The 18121-nt window shown below is 41.8% G+C and overlaps 1 protein-coding gene across 1 annotated transcript in view; it reads left to right on the top strand.

Annotated features, from left to right (window-relative positions):
• Positions 1–1469: 1469 nt before the first annotated feature.
• Positions 1470–18121, top strand: part of LOC110955460 (protein TANC2-like) — a 47185-nt gene continuing 30533 nt past the window's right edge. The window contains exons 1-8 of the mRNA XM_051941089.1: positions 1470–2418; positions 9903–10042; positions 10941–11109; positions 11193–11495; positions 14033–14158; positions 14241–14507; positions 16421–16560; positions 17592–17823. Of these exons, the coding sequence (XP_051797049.1) occupies positions 2133–2418; positions 9903–10042; positions 10941–11109; positions 11193–11495; positions 14033–14158; positions 14241–14507; positions 16421–16560; positions 17592–17823 (1663 nt within the window). The 5' untranslated portion in view covers positions 1470–2132. The remainder of the gene's footprint in view (positions 2419–9902; positions 10043–10940; positions 11110–11192; positions 11496–14032; positions 14159–14240; positions 14508–16420; positions 16561–17591; positions 17824–18121) is intronic.

The following is an 18121-nucleotide window of genomic DNA, read 5'->3' as shown; positions in this document are numbered from 1 at the left end:
TCACTTATTCATAAAAATGACTGGATATCACTAAAATATCAACTAAATAACCGTCCAGATTAATTAACAGTCACCTTCTAATTAGCTAAACAGTAATAAAATGAGCTGACTCATTCTGTCTGACTTATTTTTTGGCAATATATCAAATTTTATATGGAAAATAGCAAATTTTATCTGTGTCTGAGAAATCGCTTTCCACTAAGTTCTCCATTACAAAACACCTCTCCAGGAAGTGTGTTAATTCCAGATCACATGACCTGCTCATTTTGTTTCTTTTTGGGCCATTTTCAGTCCGTTTTGTTTCTGTACGGAAAAACAAGTGAGATTTTTACACCTGGAACCAGCAGGGAGTGAAACATCTCCTCCCACTCATAATATTCGCTCTCCTTTAGCTCTGTTTTTGGTCTCTGTCAGACCCTCGGGGGCACGTTTGCCTCTTTAGCTGCTAAACGCTCCAGTATGTTGACCAGCGAGTTGCTGACTGCGTCTTCTTGATGTTTGGTGGAAACAGTTGCCTGCTGTTGTTGAAAACACCGCTGTGGGAGCGATGAAAGTCAACCAAAACCAAAGTAAAAAGCTGAGGGACAATCAGCTAAACAATGAGTCGTAGCTTACAGTAACACAACAGCGTCAGTAGTTATGTGAACAAAACAGAGGAAAGTGCGACTGAAGCATAAAAACAAACTTAAAGCAAAAGATGAACAGATGGTACAGATTCATTTTCATTCTAAAGTGTTAAAATTAAATGATCAGCTTTGATTTTTAATAATGAGACAGACTCCTCGCAGAACAGAAACCAGTTTAATTCCCGTTATTTATGGGCTGTATGTTTTGGCGTTACAACCCTTCTGTCTGTTACACCGTCCAACCAGCACTCTGCCTTTCTACAGCATTTTCTTTGCTGCTTCACTCATTAATTATTATTTCATGACCACTCTGTACATCTCAGTCCAGCGGTTTCTTTAAGTCTTAACTGTAACTCAGTCTTTCTTCCTCTCCTCGTCTTTTAAAACCTGTTATTCAGAAATGATTCTTGGAGACTCCAGCAAAAGATCGGAGCATCTTTGTTCCTCTTTATTTCGTCCTTCTCCCTTCTACATTTTTCACATTTTCTGGTCTAAAGTGGATTACAATCTTCCGTCTTCTCTGTGATTTGTGGTCAGACGCTCCTCTGTTCTTGGAAAAAAGGAGTCTCGCTTTAATTGCAGCATTTCTTTGCTCTGCCGACCTTCATTCATTTTCGGTCTCGGCTCGTGTTTTTCTTCTTTTTAGAAGCAACAAATGTGAACCTTCTTTGGAGACTTTCCTCGTGCCTCTCGACGTGTAACAGATTACTCTCTCGGTTCAGCTCCTCCTGTATGGAGTCCACGCTCATGCAGTCCTTCTCTTTCTCCCCTGTGTGAGTGTGTTTTTCTTTTTTTTCTCTCTCTTTTTTTTTTTTGGGTTGGAGGAGGGGAGGTTTTGATTTGCGGTGCAGTCAGACGAGGGAGGTCGTCTTTCAGACCAGATATGGAGGCTCTGCTGTTGAAAGAAAGACTCTCTGAGCGCTGGAACTTTACTTGTACTTCTGACAAAACTGGACATCATCTTGGAGAAGACCGACTTTTTTCCACTCGCTGCTTTAGCTGTTGTTTTCTCTGTTTGATTGGGCTCTACCTGTGAATGAACAATAGAGCATTTTTTTGGCTGAAACGGACAATAACCAGTGGAAACACATAATCCAGATCTGCTTGGAGTTGGAGTCTGTGCAGATTGTAGTTTCACCTCTAAGAAGTAACAAAGAACCTCCACTGAACACGTGAGAAGTTTGCTTGTTACCACAACTTTTTCATGTTTTACCCCTGAAGTCGTTCTGCTTCAGAAGTTGGAGTTCCTCTGGTGTTTTTTTTCCTCCCTCGGAGCGTCTTATCTCTTCATTTGCACCTCTTTCATCTTTTTCTCCCTCTCTCCTTTGTATACCGTGGAGAAGGAGGAGCTCAGGAGCAAAGAGAAGACCGAATACTGATGTCATCAAATTTTTACCAAGAAAACTTAATAGAGAGAATGAAGCGTACTGCTGTAATTGACTCCATTCACTCTACCCCCTACATGGAAACGCTCTGAACCAATCGGAAGCTTCCTGCCAGCCAGCCATGGACTGCACGGCGGCTATTTTGAAAGCATGTGCCCGCTCTAGAAGCAAGTGGTGTCGGCACCGGCGGTCGTCCGTCCGTCACCAGTGGAGGCCGACGGACGGCTGCGGCTGTGGCAGAGGTGTTGTGGCGGTGGGCGTCCTCAGCCACGCCTCGTCCATCCTGCGACGCCTGTTGTTGTACGTGTGCTGTTGTCGCTTCCACGACGAGAGCTTTGAGTTGTGTCGGGAATGGGTGGATCGTCCCGCTGAAGAAGTGGACAGAGGAGGAAGAAGACGAGAGGAAGGTGAGAGGGAAGGACTCTCTCAGGAGTTTAGCTGTCTTTATCTCAGCGCTGGGGAAACAGTTTGTTTCCATATTTACTAGGAATAACAAATCTTATTTTATGAAACCTTGTCTTGTTTCTGGATATCTACTTCTGGTACTCCTGAGATTTAGCATTGCACTTTCGTGGAGTTAAAGCACCCATATTGTGCACATTTATAGTGTTATAATTTGTTTTTTTAGGGTCTGCTTGAACATATTTACATGTTTTGAAGGGAAAAAAAATACTGAATGTCGTTGCAGAGTCTCTTCTCACCTTATTCTCACCCCTTCCAAAAAGGCCACTCTGCTCTGGCCAGCTCACAAAATTAAAGTGAAGGAGCCCATATTGTGCACATTTATAGTTTTATAATTCTATTTTTAGGGCCTGCTGTAGTACATTCACATGCTTTAATGAAGGAAAAAAGCATAATTTTTCCCGTATCGTATGCTGTTGCAGCATCTCTTCTCCCCGTCTGTCGGAAATGCTTCTCTGCCCTGATTGGTCAGCTGACCGAATGAAAGTCAGGCAGCATTGGTTTTGTCCTGCTAACCCCAATCTCTGAGCATAGGCGGAGAGATATAGTCCTCTCTTATGTGAGGAAATGATGGCAGTCTGTGAGGAAGTTGCCGCTTTGGAGGCAGGTATTATGCAAATGTGTCACATGGTGATGTAGATAAGTCACGGAAGTGAAGCCTTTTAAATGCGTTTCAAGCATGTAAGAAGCTGTGGGTTTTCTGTGAGAGAGAATAAATCCTTTTGGTGTGGATTTTTTACACTTTTCTGGTGTTTTACATGCACCAAAAAGCAGCTATATGACACATACGAGGACAGAGAAAAATCATAGTACGGGCTCTTTAAAGGCATTTTTGAATGTGGGTCAAGCTTAAAAAAACTTAAAGACCTTCCAAACATCATACCTCAAGTTTGCAACACATTTCTTTTCCTCCGGTGACATTCTCAGGGTTATTTTTTCATGACTTTTCCAGACTCCCAAGATAAAGATAACTGATTATCCAGGCTAAGTAGTAGTTCTTGTGATAAGAGAACTCAACCTTTTGTGTGAACTCAGTGAGCGTCCCTTTAAGAAAATGGAGCAGTTCCAACCAGAACCAACTGGAAAGCATCCAGGAATTAGGTGGCAGACAGCACAACTGATACAGCTTTAGTAGGGCTAGATGCTTTACAGTTACTTGATTCGTGCAAAAGCTGGTTTTCACAACATAAATAGTTCCACAACGTGCAAACCTGCTGCACTTTACAGGACTGTCATGAGTCTTGACATAACTATCATGTCTGGTTATGAGAGATGGAACCTTTGGAGCTGATTGAGTGCAGTTTCATATTTGCTGCGTCATGCTAGTTAGCCAGCTGTCTACAGCTATCAGGCTAATATCTTCACGCATGACTGACCGCATTCTTTTTCTGTCTGTGCTCAAACTGGTTATCAGAGTGTGCGACCATGATCAACTTATGTGAAGGATTGCTGATATTCTTTGTAGCATTAGTATCTAGTTTCAATGTTGTTGGACTTTATAGCTCTATAGTCCTCCAGGAGACCCAGAATAATTATTTACATTCTCTAAAGCTCTTCCCCCATCTGTCTTTAAGCAGATTGTACTAACTGTATCTAACTCAGCACAGTGAACAGAACAGAGCATCTGCAGTTCACAGTGGGGGGGTTTCACTAAATTTAATCATCCAGTAACGGCTCCATGAGATTTTAAGGCCCTCGCTTTAGATGCTAAATAATGCCGTTGAGCCGATTTCATCCACACTTGCAGAGCTTTGCATAAGAGCCGACTGCCAGCCAAACAGCTGATGACTAATTTACATCCAGCCGGCTACTTTATAACATTAATATTTAATGCGACACACAAAAGTTTATGGGATTAATAAATGAATGGTTTACACAGCAGAGGATGCCTCCGTGCTCTGTTGATTCACTAAAGTCACATGAGTGGTTCACATGTTTTGTCATTATGGGGTTATTTTTATGAATAATTCAAATTATGCCAATACATGAAGAAGACATGGGGGTTAAAGATGTGTCCAGAATTGAGGTGGCTTTAAATATTATTATCTCTTTACGAGGGCTGGCCCCAATAGTGGTTTCTGGCCTCCGGATATTCGGGCCCTATTAAAGACGAATATCCGGATATTCGTTCCGCCCCGTAACGTCCGACGGAGGGCGGGGCTTGTGGCGGAGACGGCCCGAATATTCGGATCCGTTCGTCTGGTCACACGGGTCCAAATTTTGCCTTCGTTTTGTCTTCAGTTAAACTGAAGAATTCCCAAACAGCAGAGGTCTTCAGCATCTTGTCTTGTGTTTATGCAACGAAGTGAAGCGTGACGTCAGAGTCGGCAGCAACCCGGCCATTCAGGTGGTGGTAAGAAACACGAATGGATGAGCCGAGATGAGCCGAAGTGGGCCGAAGGGAAGAGACGAGCTCCGAATATTTTCGTCTGGGGGAAGGAAGGGGTGATCATATAGACATATGTGTAGATGTTTATGTGATCACAGGACGGGATGAGCCAATATGAGCCGATGTGGGCCGAAGGCGGGGGGAAGACAGTAACGCCGCATATTCGTTCCGCCCGGTAACGTCCGACCGGGAGGGGCGAATATTCGGATGCCAAAATTAATATCCGGATACCACCGTAGTGAACAAATATTCGGATATTTGAGATATTCGAGTCCAGCCCTACTCTTTACAGACTGCTAAAATGAACAAGAAGCCTAATTCTTTACAGTAATTTCCTAAATATTTACAGTCGGGTAGGAAAACTCATTATAATTATGTTTTTGGCATTAGAATGCGCCAGAGATCACCACATTTGTGTTTTTACAGCTTGTGAATGGCCAACACCGTCAAATAGCAGATCGTTTTTCAATAAAGTCGATCTCAACGTGCAAAATTAGCACAAATTTACCACATTCTGTTGGAATGTATGAATATGACTGTGTGATTTTACAGTTTTAAATCCCTTCTAGAACAACAGTGTGCAAGCTGAGCAGCACGACTGTGATTTAGCCGCACTGTAAACATAGCTGTATGCATATGTGTTTTTCCATAGAATGATTTGTGTGGCCTCCGTGACCACGTCGGACATTCTGAGTGTCAGGTTGCTTGGTGGACCTCATGTTTAGGCAGACATGGATTTATTTCTTTTAAATGTCTTGCTCAGCTGATATTGGCAGCCTCCATTACAACGATCAATATCAGCTTGAAGAAAATCCCTGATAATTAAAGGCTGAGTTTGGGTCCATCAGAGGGCGTTGCCACTGAGGAGATGGAATCATTTCAGTCAATGCTTTAACAAACGTATTTGTGGCGGAGACGGCCCGAATATTCGGATCCGTTTGTCTGGTCTCCCGGGTCCAAATTTGGACCGAGGCGAGGTGAATATTCGGATACCAAAATTAATATCCGGATGCCACCGTAGCGAACGAATATTCGGGATATTCGAGTCCAGCCCTACTCTTTACAGACTGCTAAAATGAACAAGAAGCCTAATTCTTTACAGTAATTAGAAACTGGCCTGCAGACTAAAATAATGCACACGGAATGGAGTGGTAATGTAGAATATCAAGGGTGAACTTGTGCGTTTTAACTTGCCAATTTGCCAATTACAGTTTATGTTTCCCATGATGCCTTTCAGCATGGAAACACTGAGCCCATGCTGCATATTCAGTGTCAAAGCTGAGATGGTGTTACAAGTTTAAAGAGATTAAACCGTGAATTTATGTGGAAACAAGATCGGCTGAGGCTCCCTACTGTCAGACGAGGCTAAAATAATCCAAACACATGACTTACTGGAGGTTTTTGCCTGTGGGTGTTCAGACTGATGGACCAACTGATAGCAAGTTAGTCTGAAGTAAGCCGACTCCTTTAGGCTACAGGAGAGATGTAGAAATTAGGTTGTTGTTGTTGTTGTTGTCGTCACTGACTCCAGATCCAGTCATTTTCTGTATTAGGACACAGTGATGTCAGGAAGTTCTCATATTTCTGACAGAAAGAAAGGATGCAAGGAAAGAAACAAGGAAAGAAGAAGAAAGAAGAATGGAGGAGAGGATGGAAGTAAGAAAATAAGGGACAAAGAAAAAGACCAAGAGAGGAAGTAAGGGAGAAAGAACAAGGACAGAAGACGGGGAAGAATGGATGGAGTGAAGGTATAAATACAGAAGGAGGTAAGGAGTGGAGGGAGGAAGAAAGAAGATGGACAGAAGGTAGAGAAGGAAGGAAAGAAAGAGCAAAGGAGCTAAGAGAGAAAGAAGAAGAGAAAACAGAATGGAGGAGAGGGAGGGAAAAAGAAAGACAAAGAAGTAATAGTAAAAAGACGGGAGATGGAAAGGAGGAAAAGAGAAGAGGGAGGGAGGACATAAATAAAAGATGGACAGAAGAGAAAGAAAAGAGAAGAGAAGATAGAATGGAGAAGAGAACAAAGTATGAGATGAAAACAAAAGAAACAAAGAACGAAAGCAAGAGAAAAGAAAGAAAGAAAGAAGTGAATGAAAAGTAATAGAAAGAAAGGAAGATGGAATGAGAAACAGGAAAGTAAGAAAGAAAGAAAGAAAGGCAGGAAGAGAGAATGAAGGAAACGAAGGAAGACTGAAAGAGAAATAGGAAAGCTAGAAAAGGGAAAGAAGGAGAAAAGAAGGAGCGAAGACAGAATCGATAGAGGGAAGGAAGAGAAAATGATAGAAGTAAAAAGAGAATAAAGGAAAGCAAAGAAGAAGAAGAGAGGATGGAGATGAGCGGATGGAGGGAGGAAAAGAGTGAGCGGCTGACAGAAGGAATCAGAAGCTGGACTAGTTAACGAGACAGAAATGGAAAAGTCTGTATCTGATCTTTCCATTTTATTTTTCTTCTTCTAAAAAAGACTCGCACACCCTGTCATTGACTGACCACACGCACACATGTATGTATGTGCGCCGGCACACACATTCTCTGTGTTTGGCTGGTTGTCCTCTCAGTGTGTGTGTGTGTGTGTGTGTGCGATGCTTCTCCAGTATTTTGTCCAGCAGTCAGCAATTTATAGCTGTAATTACAGACCGTCGGGGAGACACAGAGTATGAGCTTTCATGCTGTGGCTCACATTCTTCTGTGTGTGTGTGTGTGTGTGTGTGTGTGTGTGTGTGTGTGTGTGTGTGTGTGTGTGTGTGTGTGTGTGTGTGTGTGCATTCACAGCGGTCTTGGCATATTTAGGTCATGATAGTGAATATATTATTATGGAGATCAATCACAGTTTTGCACATTTTCACACACATCATCTATCCAGTTGACTTGAGTTCATGCTTTGTGTGTGTGTGTGTGTGTGTGTGTGTGTGTGTGTGTGTGTGTGTGTGTGTGTGTGTGTGTGTGTGTGTGTGTGTGTGTGTGTGTGTGTGTGGTGTTCTCTTATGATTTCTTCTATTCTCTTTTTTGATTGGACAGATTTAAAGCCATTTTTCAACCTGATTGGTGTAGAGAGGCAGGACTACAGTTTAATCTTCCAGTGAATGTCTGTGGTCATTAACAAGAGTGGATTAAATGCTGGATGATCTTTCTGGGTCGTCCACTGGTCAGTTTGTGTTTTGTACATCACAGCAACTCGATAGCAAGGATATTCTGGACAAGAATATGTCAGCAAAGTTGATGTTAAATAAATAGTAGGTATCTCGGATATTGGCTTTTTTGCCAAAAACTGATATGCTGATATTTTCCAACACTCAATTTACAATTCTGATATCAGTGATACCGATACCGATATATGTGGGCTTGGAAATAATTACAAACCACAGACATATTGTTCGTCAGGCACAGCAAGCTTGTTCCTGCAGCCACGCTCGTTTACACGCTTCACGACGCAGTTTGATGATGTGATCATTTGCAAGTCAGTAAATGCCGGTGAAATCCAGGCGTTATTTTGTCAGTTTTCATGATAGGCAAAAAACCCGAGAACGATATTGACCGATATTTCATTTTTATGTCAATATCAGGCCGATAATATCGGACATTCCTCATAAACTGGTCGCTTTTTTGTAATTTTTGTTTGTTTTCTTGCAAGGAAAGTTCTGTGATTTCCTACGTAACAAACTATAAGAGAAGTTCCTTTTTCAGTTGCTCAATATCATTAGGCTCTATATGTGATGGTTTTCATATTAACATTTATTAAGGAAAAAAGACTAGATTTTTTAAATGAAAATTTGATAAAAATGTTATCATTATTGCCTCATATTTTCATAGAATAAAGAGTTGTGTCACTGCTGCTTCTGTATTAAAGCTGCTGTCCGGAGTTTCCGTTTGTTTTCAATTTATGTATCATTTTTTAACAAAGCTTAAATGTGTTAGTCTAGTTCGATACTATAATATAAAGTTAGTATAACGCAATATGAAAATTTATTCCTGAGCTCCGCCTTCCTCTCATAGACCCCCATGTTATTCCAAAAAGCGCCAGTCGCTGCCGACCAATCAAGTTCGAGCTTCAGCTTTGTCATGCTGTCAATCAACGGTTACGCGCACAGCAAGCAAGCCCATGCAGAGGTGGGCGAGCTACGCACTACGCAACCGCGAGCACATTTGTTTTGCTTGTGGAGGAGAGAGCATCAGGGATCAGCAACTTCCAGAAAAGTTACCAATCCCACGGCTTGTCAGGCCAAGAGACTGCAGGACGTTTTTTGCCTCGCTCCCCGACCACGGCCTCCATAGCCCGCCTGACGGCTTCGTTTAGATGCCCGACCTCTGGAGGAAGATGTTGGGGCGTCTGGGACATACTCTTCGTCAGAGGAGTCATGCAATTCTGAACTCTAGATAGAAATAAATAAACAATGTAACACATATACACGCGTAAATGCACTAAGTTTGATAAACAACGTCATTGAGAGGGATACACGAGTGTAATCACATATTGAAACTTTACTCGTTCGTCCTAGCAGATTCATGTTATTTTGGTATTAGGACAAGTTAGACTCAATACAGCATTCTAACGTAATTCCTTTATTATTTACTAAATGTACTAAATGTAGAAGAGGGGAAAACAGCAAAACAGGCGAGATGCTGCAGCACTCCGGGCACTTCTCTCATGTACTGAGCGCGTGCACAAATAAAGGGGCGAAATCAGAGGGAGGGACCACCAGTGTTTTGGGAGACGCTGCGATTCAAACTCCGGACAGCAGCTTTAACTGTGTATTGAAAAATATAGCAAACATGATATGAGCAAGTAACACGCAAATTTAGGATCTTTGAGTCAAAATTATAGAGCCTACAGATAAAATTTCATATGTACACGACATATTTTGAATACAACATCCTCTTCTGCTCAGTTTTACTCAGTTTCCTCGTGTTAGAGATCATTTGAGGTCATTTGTTGGCACTTTTTGCTGAGGTTGTTGTCATCAGACATTAACATATCTGGCTGTAAGGGTCATTTCAGTTGGAGAACCGTGTAAAACCATTTCTTTTTCTTCACCGGTGTCTCTCCAGGTGAGGATGAGGAGTTGGGACCGCCGCCCTCCGTCGATGAGGCGGCCGATGCTCTGATGACCAGACTGGGCTTCCTGCTGGGGGATAAGGTCGTAAGTGGAGAGCCGGGTTCTGCTTACCACGGCCAGGATGATGGACAGGTAGTCCGCTCTCACGTGTCTGGATTGAGCTCAGTACCCCCTCACGCTGTGAACGCCTTCAAACTGAAAAGATTAACCCTAAACTCGTTTGGAATGACCTGATTTCTGCATGAATTGGTCCAAGAATCTGATCTGATCGACTATGTCACAATTATAGACAAAAAATCTTTTATGTTTTTCTTCAACTGATTAGACATGTGTAGGCATTTCAACGACGTTACGGTGAAACAACGTAAGTCGAGGACGTAGTAATCCGAGGACCTCCTGTGTTTTAAGCTATAACATTAGCTGCGTGTCCATTACCCTTAGATATGCGCAAATTGTAAATAGCGCAATAAAAAACTGGTAATGGAAACACCTGAATTTCGAAAAAGGACTAAAATATCGCTAAAAAGTTTTTACGCTCTCATGAGGTGGTTTTTCAGACGTTTCGATATTGAAAAATATCGCAAAAGCGCAACGGAAACACTTTTTCCGCAATTATACGTCAACGGACGTGACGTACCTGGTCACATGACCAGTTCTCTCGGAGTAAACATGGCGCGGTACGTGTGGACAGAAGAGGAGACCGAGACTTTTCTTGCCATTATTCTTGAGAAAAACATCACTGCCATACTAGACAGCAAACAGCAGAGGAATGCAGAGCGTTAGAAGGAGATAGAAGCGTCCATCTTCCTGCAGTGAAATCTCGCGGGATGATATTTTACGAGATTTACGATGCTTCTGCCCAGAACAACCTTCAATGGAAACACGTTCAAAGCTCAAATATACTTTGTCGAAATTTTAGAAACATCGCTTTTATTTTGCGATAAACTGTAATGGAAACCCAACTATTGATATGTCTAACTGCATGTGTAAATGCATACAAGTGATATTTCTCCTTGCCTCTCTCCCTCAGAGGATCTCTCCTTCCTCCAGTCTGGCCAGCAGCAACACCTCCCCCTGCTCCACACTGCAGCCTCCTGCTGGAGGGGAGGGCAACAACAACAACAAGCACACCTCCCCCAGCCACGCCTCCGTCGCCTCCCCCTCCTCCACGCTGGAGAGCAGAGACAGCGGCATCATAGGTGAGTTTTTTTTTCCAACAATCCCACCCTTGAACCGCTAAAATTGTGGACATTTTACATGTTCCCGTCGCTCTGCCTTTCAGCCACGTTGACCAGCTACTCCGCCGACTCGGCCGCCGAGAGGGACGACAGCCCCAAGTATCCTAGCGACTGTTACCATGGCAGCAGCCTCAACCTGTGGCAGCAGGGGGGTCGGCCGGTGGTGGCCTCCACCTCGTCTTCCTGCATGGTGGCAGCAGGAAGCGCCAACGACGGCTTCCTGTACAGGGCGGAGGACAGCATGGCCGCCTCCACCTACAGCCTCAACAAGCTGCACCCGGGCCGAGGTCCTGGCTCCACCCACTCCATCCCCCTCTACCTCATGCCCCGCCCCAATTCAGTCGCCGGTAAGATGGCAAATGGATGTGATGTGTGTGTGTGTGTGTACAGTATATGAGTCAAATGGTTTTGCTCCCACACACACTTTCCTGTCAGGAAGGAAATGCATCACTCTTTCTTAGCTATAGTGAGCTCACTGCTGACAGCGAGAAAACCATGAGAAATGAGCGTCCACTGGGGGTTCAGAGTTTACCACGCTTACAGTCAAATGGATGATGATAGTACAGAAGTTTTATTCCAACCGTGGTTATTTTTTTACTCTAATTTCCAACAGGAATCCTAACAGTAGTTGCCTCTGTGTAGCTCTTTTCCCATCACTTCCAACTGAGTTCAGCCTGGTTGTCTCATCAGTGAAGGTTTTTTTTTTTTTTTTTTAAAGCCGGAAAGAAATACCTGCAGACACCACTCAGGGCTGAAAAACACATCAGAACTTATTTTTTGGGTAATGTCCTTATGAAAACACTAGAATCAAAGTAAAGGAGACTTAAAAAGTAAGTGGAATCTGTAGTTTTGTTTGAAAATGTGGGGAAAAAATATTTTCACAGTGAAACTTCTGAAGTCCACATTTTCAGCATTTTTGGGAAATTTTTGAACATTTTTTGGTGGAAAAAAGAAATATTATATTAATATGTTTCTTTAACCAAAATCCAAAATTTCACTGGACTTTGGTTGATTTTTTTTGTGAATGTTCTTAAAGGAAATAGAAGTTTTACTGCTATATATGGAATCACTTTAGATTTGTAGGATTTTTTTGAAAGATTTTTACTCATTTTTTAAAAACAATTTCCAAGAATTTTTTTGCCACATTTGGAGGATTTTTGGTATAATCAAACTTTGAAGGAATTATTGGAATTTTCTTCTTGAAGGTTTTGAAAATTTTCAGAAATTTAGGGAATTTTTTTGCTGAATTTTTGGATTTTTTTTCAGACAAGGAAACAATATTTATTTGGTGCCCGTAAATAAGGACGACAGGAGGGTTAAACATTGAGACTGACAAGTAAAAATATCCTACCAACACACCGACAGCTCACTTATTAACACTTGTTCCTCATTTATTTGATCTGAAATCTAAAAACGAGGTGATAATGAGCTCTGACTGTGTCTGTTGTTCAGAATGTGTCGACACAAAACCACCAAATACAGACGCAGTGTCTGTTCTCGTTTCGTCCTCCCTTCCTTCTTGTTTTCGCTCTGTGCTTCATAAAAACTAGAAACCATGAGTCCTTTGGGAAAGGAAGGAAGTGGCATGTATGTCATTTCTCTCTCACACACACACACACACACACTTATAGACAGGATACAAAGCACAGCCAGCGCTCAGATTCTCTGCTGTTTAAGAGGAATGTAACTGGATTGATTGGATCAAACTTTGGGTACGTTTCTCTGTTTGTATCTGGAGTCGAGGCAGCTTTAAGTTTCGGACATTATCAACGTTTTGTTAGCTTTCAAACCAGCGCTACAGCAGCTGAAGCGGGAACTGCTGGGACAGTATCCTGCTCATACCTGCTGTCCTTCACTTCACTAACAATAGAAACGGAAGGGTAGCATTTCTTTACTTTTACCCACAAAATCTGTTCGAGTACTGTACAAGCTGAAACGCAACGTCAGTGTTTTTAGGTTCTTTGTTTTTTGTAGTTGTGTTCAGATGTTATGATGTGTTCGTATGGTCGAGGATTAATTAGTTACAGTCGACACTCAAGCACTGAGAGCAGACACAATGAACCACTAAATTCACAAGTTGTAATGTTATGCACCATTCAGGAACCTTTTTATGGTGTCTTGACTTAACCATGAGGTTGCCAGGCAACCAGAGGAAACGGCAGGATATCACAGACCCCCTCATAACACCACAGCTTGTCATTTTTAGGTTATTGTACGTGTTGCACTAACAGCATGGAATGTGTTCATTAAAAAGACGTAAAAGGACTGTATTACCTTTAGACACAGCCTGGATAGCCGTTTCTACCTGTTTTTATGCTAAGCTAAGCTAACCGTTGCTTGGGTGTAGCTCCATAATTACCAAACATGTAAAATAACGGTGAGAATCTTCCATTTATTCACTTCTTCACTTGGCAAGTAAGTGCATAAGTGTGTTTACCCAAATGCTAAACAATTTGTTTCAGGACACATTTAGCCTAGCTTAGCATAAAGACTGGAAACAGCTAATCTGAGTCTCTATAAAGTTACTAACACGCCTACCAACACCTCTAAATGCTGCAAGTTACGATGCTGTAGTGGTTTTTCCCTCACAAACTTATACTAATAGCTATTTTCTCAGTGAGTTTAGCATAGGTTAGGATTCTTTTCACTACAATACAATGAGCCTCAGACAGCACTGCTTGAGAGAAGAAGCCAGTCAGTAAATTAGAAATGCTTTGTTGCTGCATTAATGAGCAAAACGGGACCACAGCTGCAGAATGCATAAATCTGAAAGCAGGCTTATTCATCCTTTGTCTTGTTGAACCGCTAGAGCAGACTGAGAATGCTTCTCCCTCCTACTGTCTGTGCAGAAAATGAACTTTTTCCTCTTACCCTCCCTCTCCAGCCACTAGTTCGGCCCACCTTGAGGACCTGGCCTACCTGGACGAGCAGCAGAGACACATCCCCTCGAGGACGTCCCTCAGAATGCCCAGACAGAATTCTGGGAGTCGTAGTCAGCCAGACCACAGAGGTAAACACGCTTGCGGAAATATACTCGAACGCAGTTCTTTTACTAAGCGACCTAACTCTACTCCTGTCATCTCCTCCTGCAGTTCGTTTCACTCCCTCCCTCAACCTGAAGCCGCTGCACTTCGAGGTTCCTGGCCTCTCGTCTGATTGGCTGTTCACCGGCAGGGGGTGGCTCTTCCAGGAAGTGGACGCATGCCTCCGCAGCGACAGCCCGGCGACCGGACGGGGCGTGGTGATCGTCGGCAACATGGGCTTCGGCAAAACGGCCATCGTCGCCCGACTGGTGGCGCTCAGTTGTCACGGCAACCGCATGTGGCCAAGCTCCGCCGGGAGTCAGAGCATACCCAAACGTAAGAAGGAAAAACTTTGTATTTTACATCCATGAACACTGTGTTGTACCAGACAAATTGTCTAAGCCAGGGGTGTCCAACATGAGGCCCGTGGGCCAAAAGTGGTCCTCCAGAGGGTCCAATCCGGCCCTTAAAGTGTAAAAATTCCCGAGAAGACATTAACTGCAGATTGTAAATTAGTAAAACTATAAATTTAAAATCATTTCTAGATCATGACAAGTTGTTTGGATCAGAAAGTAAAATACTAGATTGCTCTTTGTTCTTTTGTCATTTTGTGTCTAATTTTTGTAATAATTTGGCTTGTTTTTGTCGTTTGTCTCATGTTTTTGTAGTTTTGTGTTTCTTTTTTGTCTCGCTTGGGTTGTTTGTCTATTTTTCTGTCGTTTTTTCTCGTTTTTGTCATTTTTTGTTTTGCTTTATTGGTTGTTTTGTGTCATTTTATAGTTTTTTTATTGTCTTGCTTGTGTAATTTCTTGCCACCTTTTTGCTCATTTTTTTGTTGCTTTGTAACTTTTTGTCTTTTTTTGTTTTTTTGTGTTGTTTGTCTCATTTTTTGTCAAAATTTTTCTTGCTTTTGTCGTTTTGTGTCTCATTTTTGTAATAATTTGGCTTGTTTTTGTTGTTTTTTTGTCCGACTTTTGTCGTTTGTCTCACGTTTTTGTAGTTTTGTGTTTCTTTTTTGTCTCTTTTTTGTTTTTGTGTTGTCTCATTTTTTGTCGATTTGTTTCTTGCTTTTGTCGTTTTGTGTCTCATTATTGTAATAATTTGGCTTGTTTTTGTTGCTTTATGTCCCATTTTTGTCGTTTGTCTTATGCTTTTGTCGTTTTGTGTTTCTTTTTTGTCTCGCTTGAGTTGTTTGTCTATTTTTCTGTCGTTTTCTTTCATTTTCATCATTTTTTGTTTTGCTTTATCGGTTGTTTTGTGTCATTTTTGTGTTTTTTATTGTCTTGCTTGTGTAATTTCTTGCCACCTTTTTGCTCATTTTTTGTTGCCTTGTAACTTTTTCGTCTCTTTTTTTGTGTTGTTTGTCTCATTTTTTTGTCGTTTTGTGTCTCACTTTTGCTTGTTTTGTGTGAAAATTACGGATTGTTCATCATGTTTTGTAAAAAGATAATTCCTTTAGACAAAGGAAACATGTGGAGTTGTGGTTATTTGCAGGTTATTATGCTGCGATTTTACTGCTCCGGCCCATTTCAGATCAAATTGGACTGAATGTGGAACCTGAACTAAAATGAGTTTGACACCTCTGATCTAAGATGTTCTGTCCCTTTCACATTAAGAGCCTTCAACCCCTTTAAAGTCTTCACTACATGATATGATTCTAGACAGATGTGAACTTTAGCTGCGACTTGACTTGCTCATGTACATAAATAACTGTTTGGTTCCTTATAAATTTGCACAAGTTTTTAACCATGTGTTTTTTCGAGTTTACGACTAAATGTGCAAAATGCAAAGCGGTCTGAATGTTTTCTGAAGCAACTCTCTGTTACACCACTAATTCATGGTGACCTTTCGTTATTGATTTGGAATGTTAAGGTGGAAAAAGCCAAAAAAATTGTCCCGAGTCAGAATATTGTGTCCAATTCAGGCCTGGAAACAAAAAGACTTTGTGAGAGCTTGAAGGAGGACAAGTTTGCCAAAGGACCCCCAGCAGGTTACTCCAACCATGAACAGAACGTTATTTACACACTTAGTCATAGAAAAGAGGGAGCTGAGTCATCATACAGAACGCTAATAAAACCCTGCAGGCTCACGACCAGCAACCAGACACATAGCTGAGAAAACCACCAGAAAAAGCCACTTAAATCATGCACAAAAAAGAAACACACCAAAGCAGTGAGCACGCTGCTGAGAGCAAAGAAGAAGAAGAAAGGGAGATTGTTTGTGTGTTCACATGTTTGCTGCTGTTCCAGATGTGGAGCCTGTTTCTTTCTCACACGATTCCCTGGGAAGAGGTGGAGATGAAGGAGGAGGAGGAGGAGGAGGAAGCTGTCCAGGAACTCCAGAGATGAGGAGGAGACAGGAGGAGGTGCTGAGGAGGCTGGCCGGACAGGTAGCATCCTCACTTTATGTTTACTGTAGATCTGATGTGTAAAAATTTCCCTGCTAGGGTGCAAGAAAACTAACAGAATACTGTAAGATTAAAAAAAAACTGTACAAATAATTTTAAAAACTAGCAAATATATGGTAATAATGACATTTTTCTCATTTAAATACAGCACAAACTGCATTAATTTAAGGTCACACATTGTAAAAGAACAGATTACTATTCATAAAAATACAGATATTTGACATTCTGTGCAGTTTCGACCTGTTTTTTTAAACATTCATCGTGTAAATCAACATGTTTTTGTCTGTGATTTTACTGGGTAATATTTGTGACTCAATATAACAGGAAAACTATTTAAAGTAACAGTAAAAAAATGTAAGAAAGTATTTAAATACTGCATTTTTAAATACATTTCTATATGCATTAGTATCAAAATCATTAAAAACTAATATTTTTTGCTGATTTCAGTACAGAAAGCAGTAGTTTAATTTTACAGGCTGTGATTTTAAACAGAATTTCTTTCCTTAAATCTGTAGAACAATAGCAAATCGTTCAAATCATCGGTTTTATTAGCTATCTGTAATACCTCTTTATGCTACTTTACATTTGATGCAATAAATTTCTGAGGGAATTTCTTAGGAGGACAATAACACCACTGTGTAGTAAACATGTACCTGTAGCCTGCAGCTGGTTAGCCTAGCATAAAGTAATACAATATACCTCCAAATGCATGCTAATTAACATGCTCTATCTGTTTAATCCAGAGGAAAAAACTAAATGTAAAACCCACATGAGGTGGTTAAACAGTAAGCTAAAGGGGCAGACTAATTCCTGGTAGTGCCATGTTTCCAGAGTTTATGCTAAGCTAACAGCTGTCGGCTATAGCCCTAAATTTATCGTTTACACATGACAGTGGTTCTGCTGATTTCCTGTGACATTTCATCACCACATTACTCTCCAGCTGAAATGTCAAACTCCCATGAACTGAGAATCCACCCACAATGCGAGCGCGTCTCCCTGTCCGTCTCTTGCAGGTCGTCTCGTATCACTTCTGTCAGGCCGACAACTGTCACACCTGTCTGGTTCCGGAGTTCGTCCACAGCATGGCGGCCATGCTGAGCGAAGCCCCCCTGCTGGCGGCGTACCGGGAGCTGCTGCACCGGTCGCCACACCTACAGAGCATGCTCAGTCTGCGCTCCTGCATCCAGGACCCGAGCTCTGCCCTTCAGAGAGGAATCCTGGAACCGCTGGAGGCTCTCCACAGAGGTACATGCAGATTCTACTGCTTTCTGCTAGCTGGTACACTGGAAAAAATGCCCCTCTCAAAGCAAGGCAAAAAACTTATTTCAAGGAACGTTCCCATTGAAATAAGTGGAAAAAATCTGCCAGTAGAACAAGTGAAAAATGGCTTGGTACGATTTCTTGAAATAAGATGTGATATTTAGAATACTGAGATATTTAAATTAGCTGGGAAACCTCTTTTAAGCCTTATTTTACCACGATTGTCAAGCTGAGGTGTCTTAACCCTCCTGTTGCCCTCATTTACGGCACCAAAAAATATTGT

This window comes from Acanthochromis polyacanthus, chromosome 21 (assembly GCF_021347895.1).
Source record: "Acanthochromis polyacanthus isolate Apoly-LR-REF ecotype Palm Island chromosome 21, KAUST_Apoly_ChrSc, whole genome shotgun sequence".
NCBI classification, from domain to species: Eukaryota; Metazoa; Chordata; class Actinopteri; family Pomacentridae; genus Acanthochromis; species Acanthochromis polyacanthus.
The sequence above is the reverse complement of the archived record's forward strand: the minus strand, read 5'-3'. Positions and strand labels throughout refer to the sequence as shown.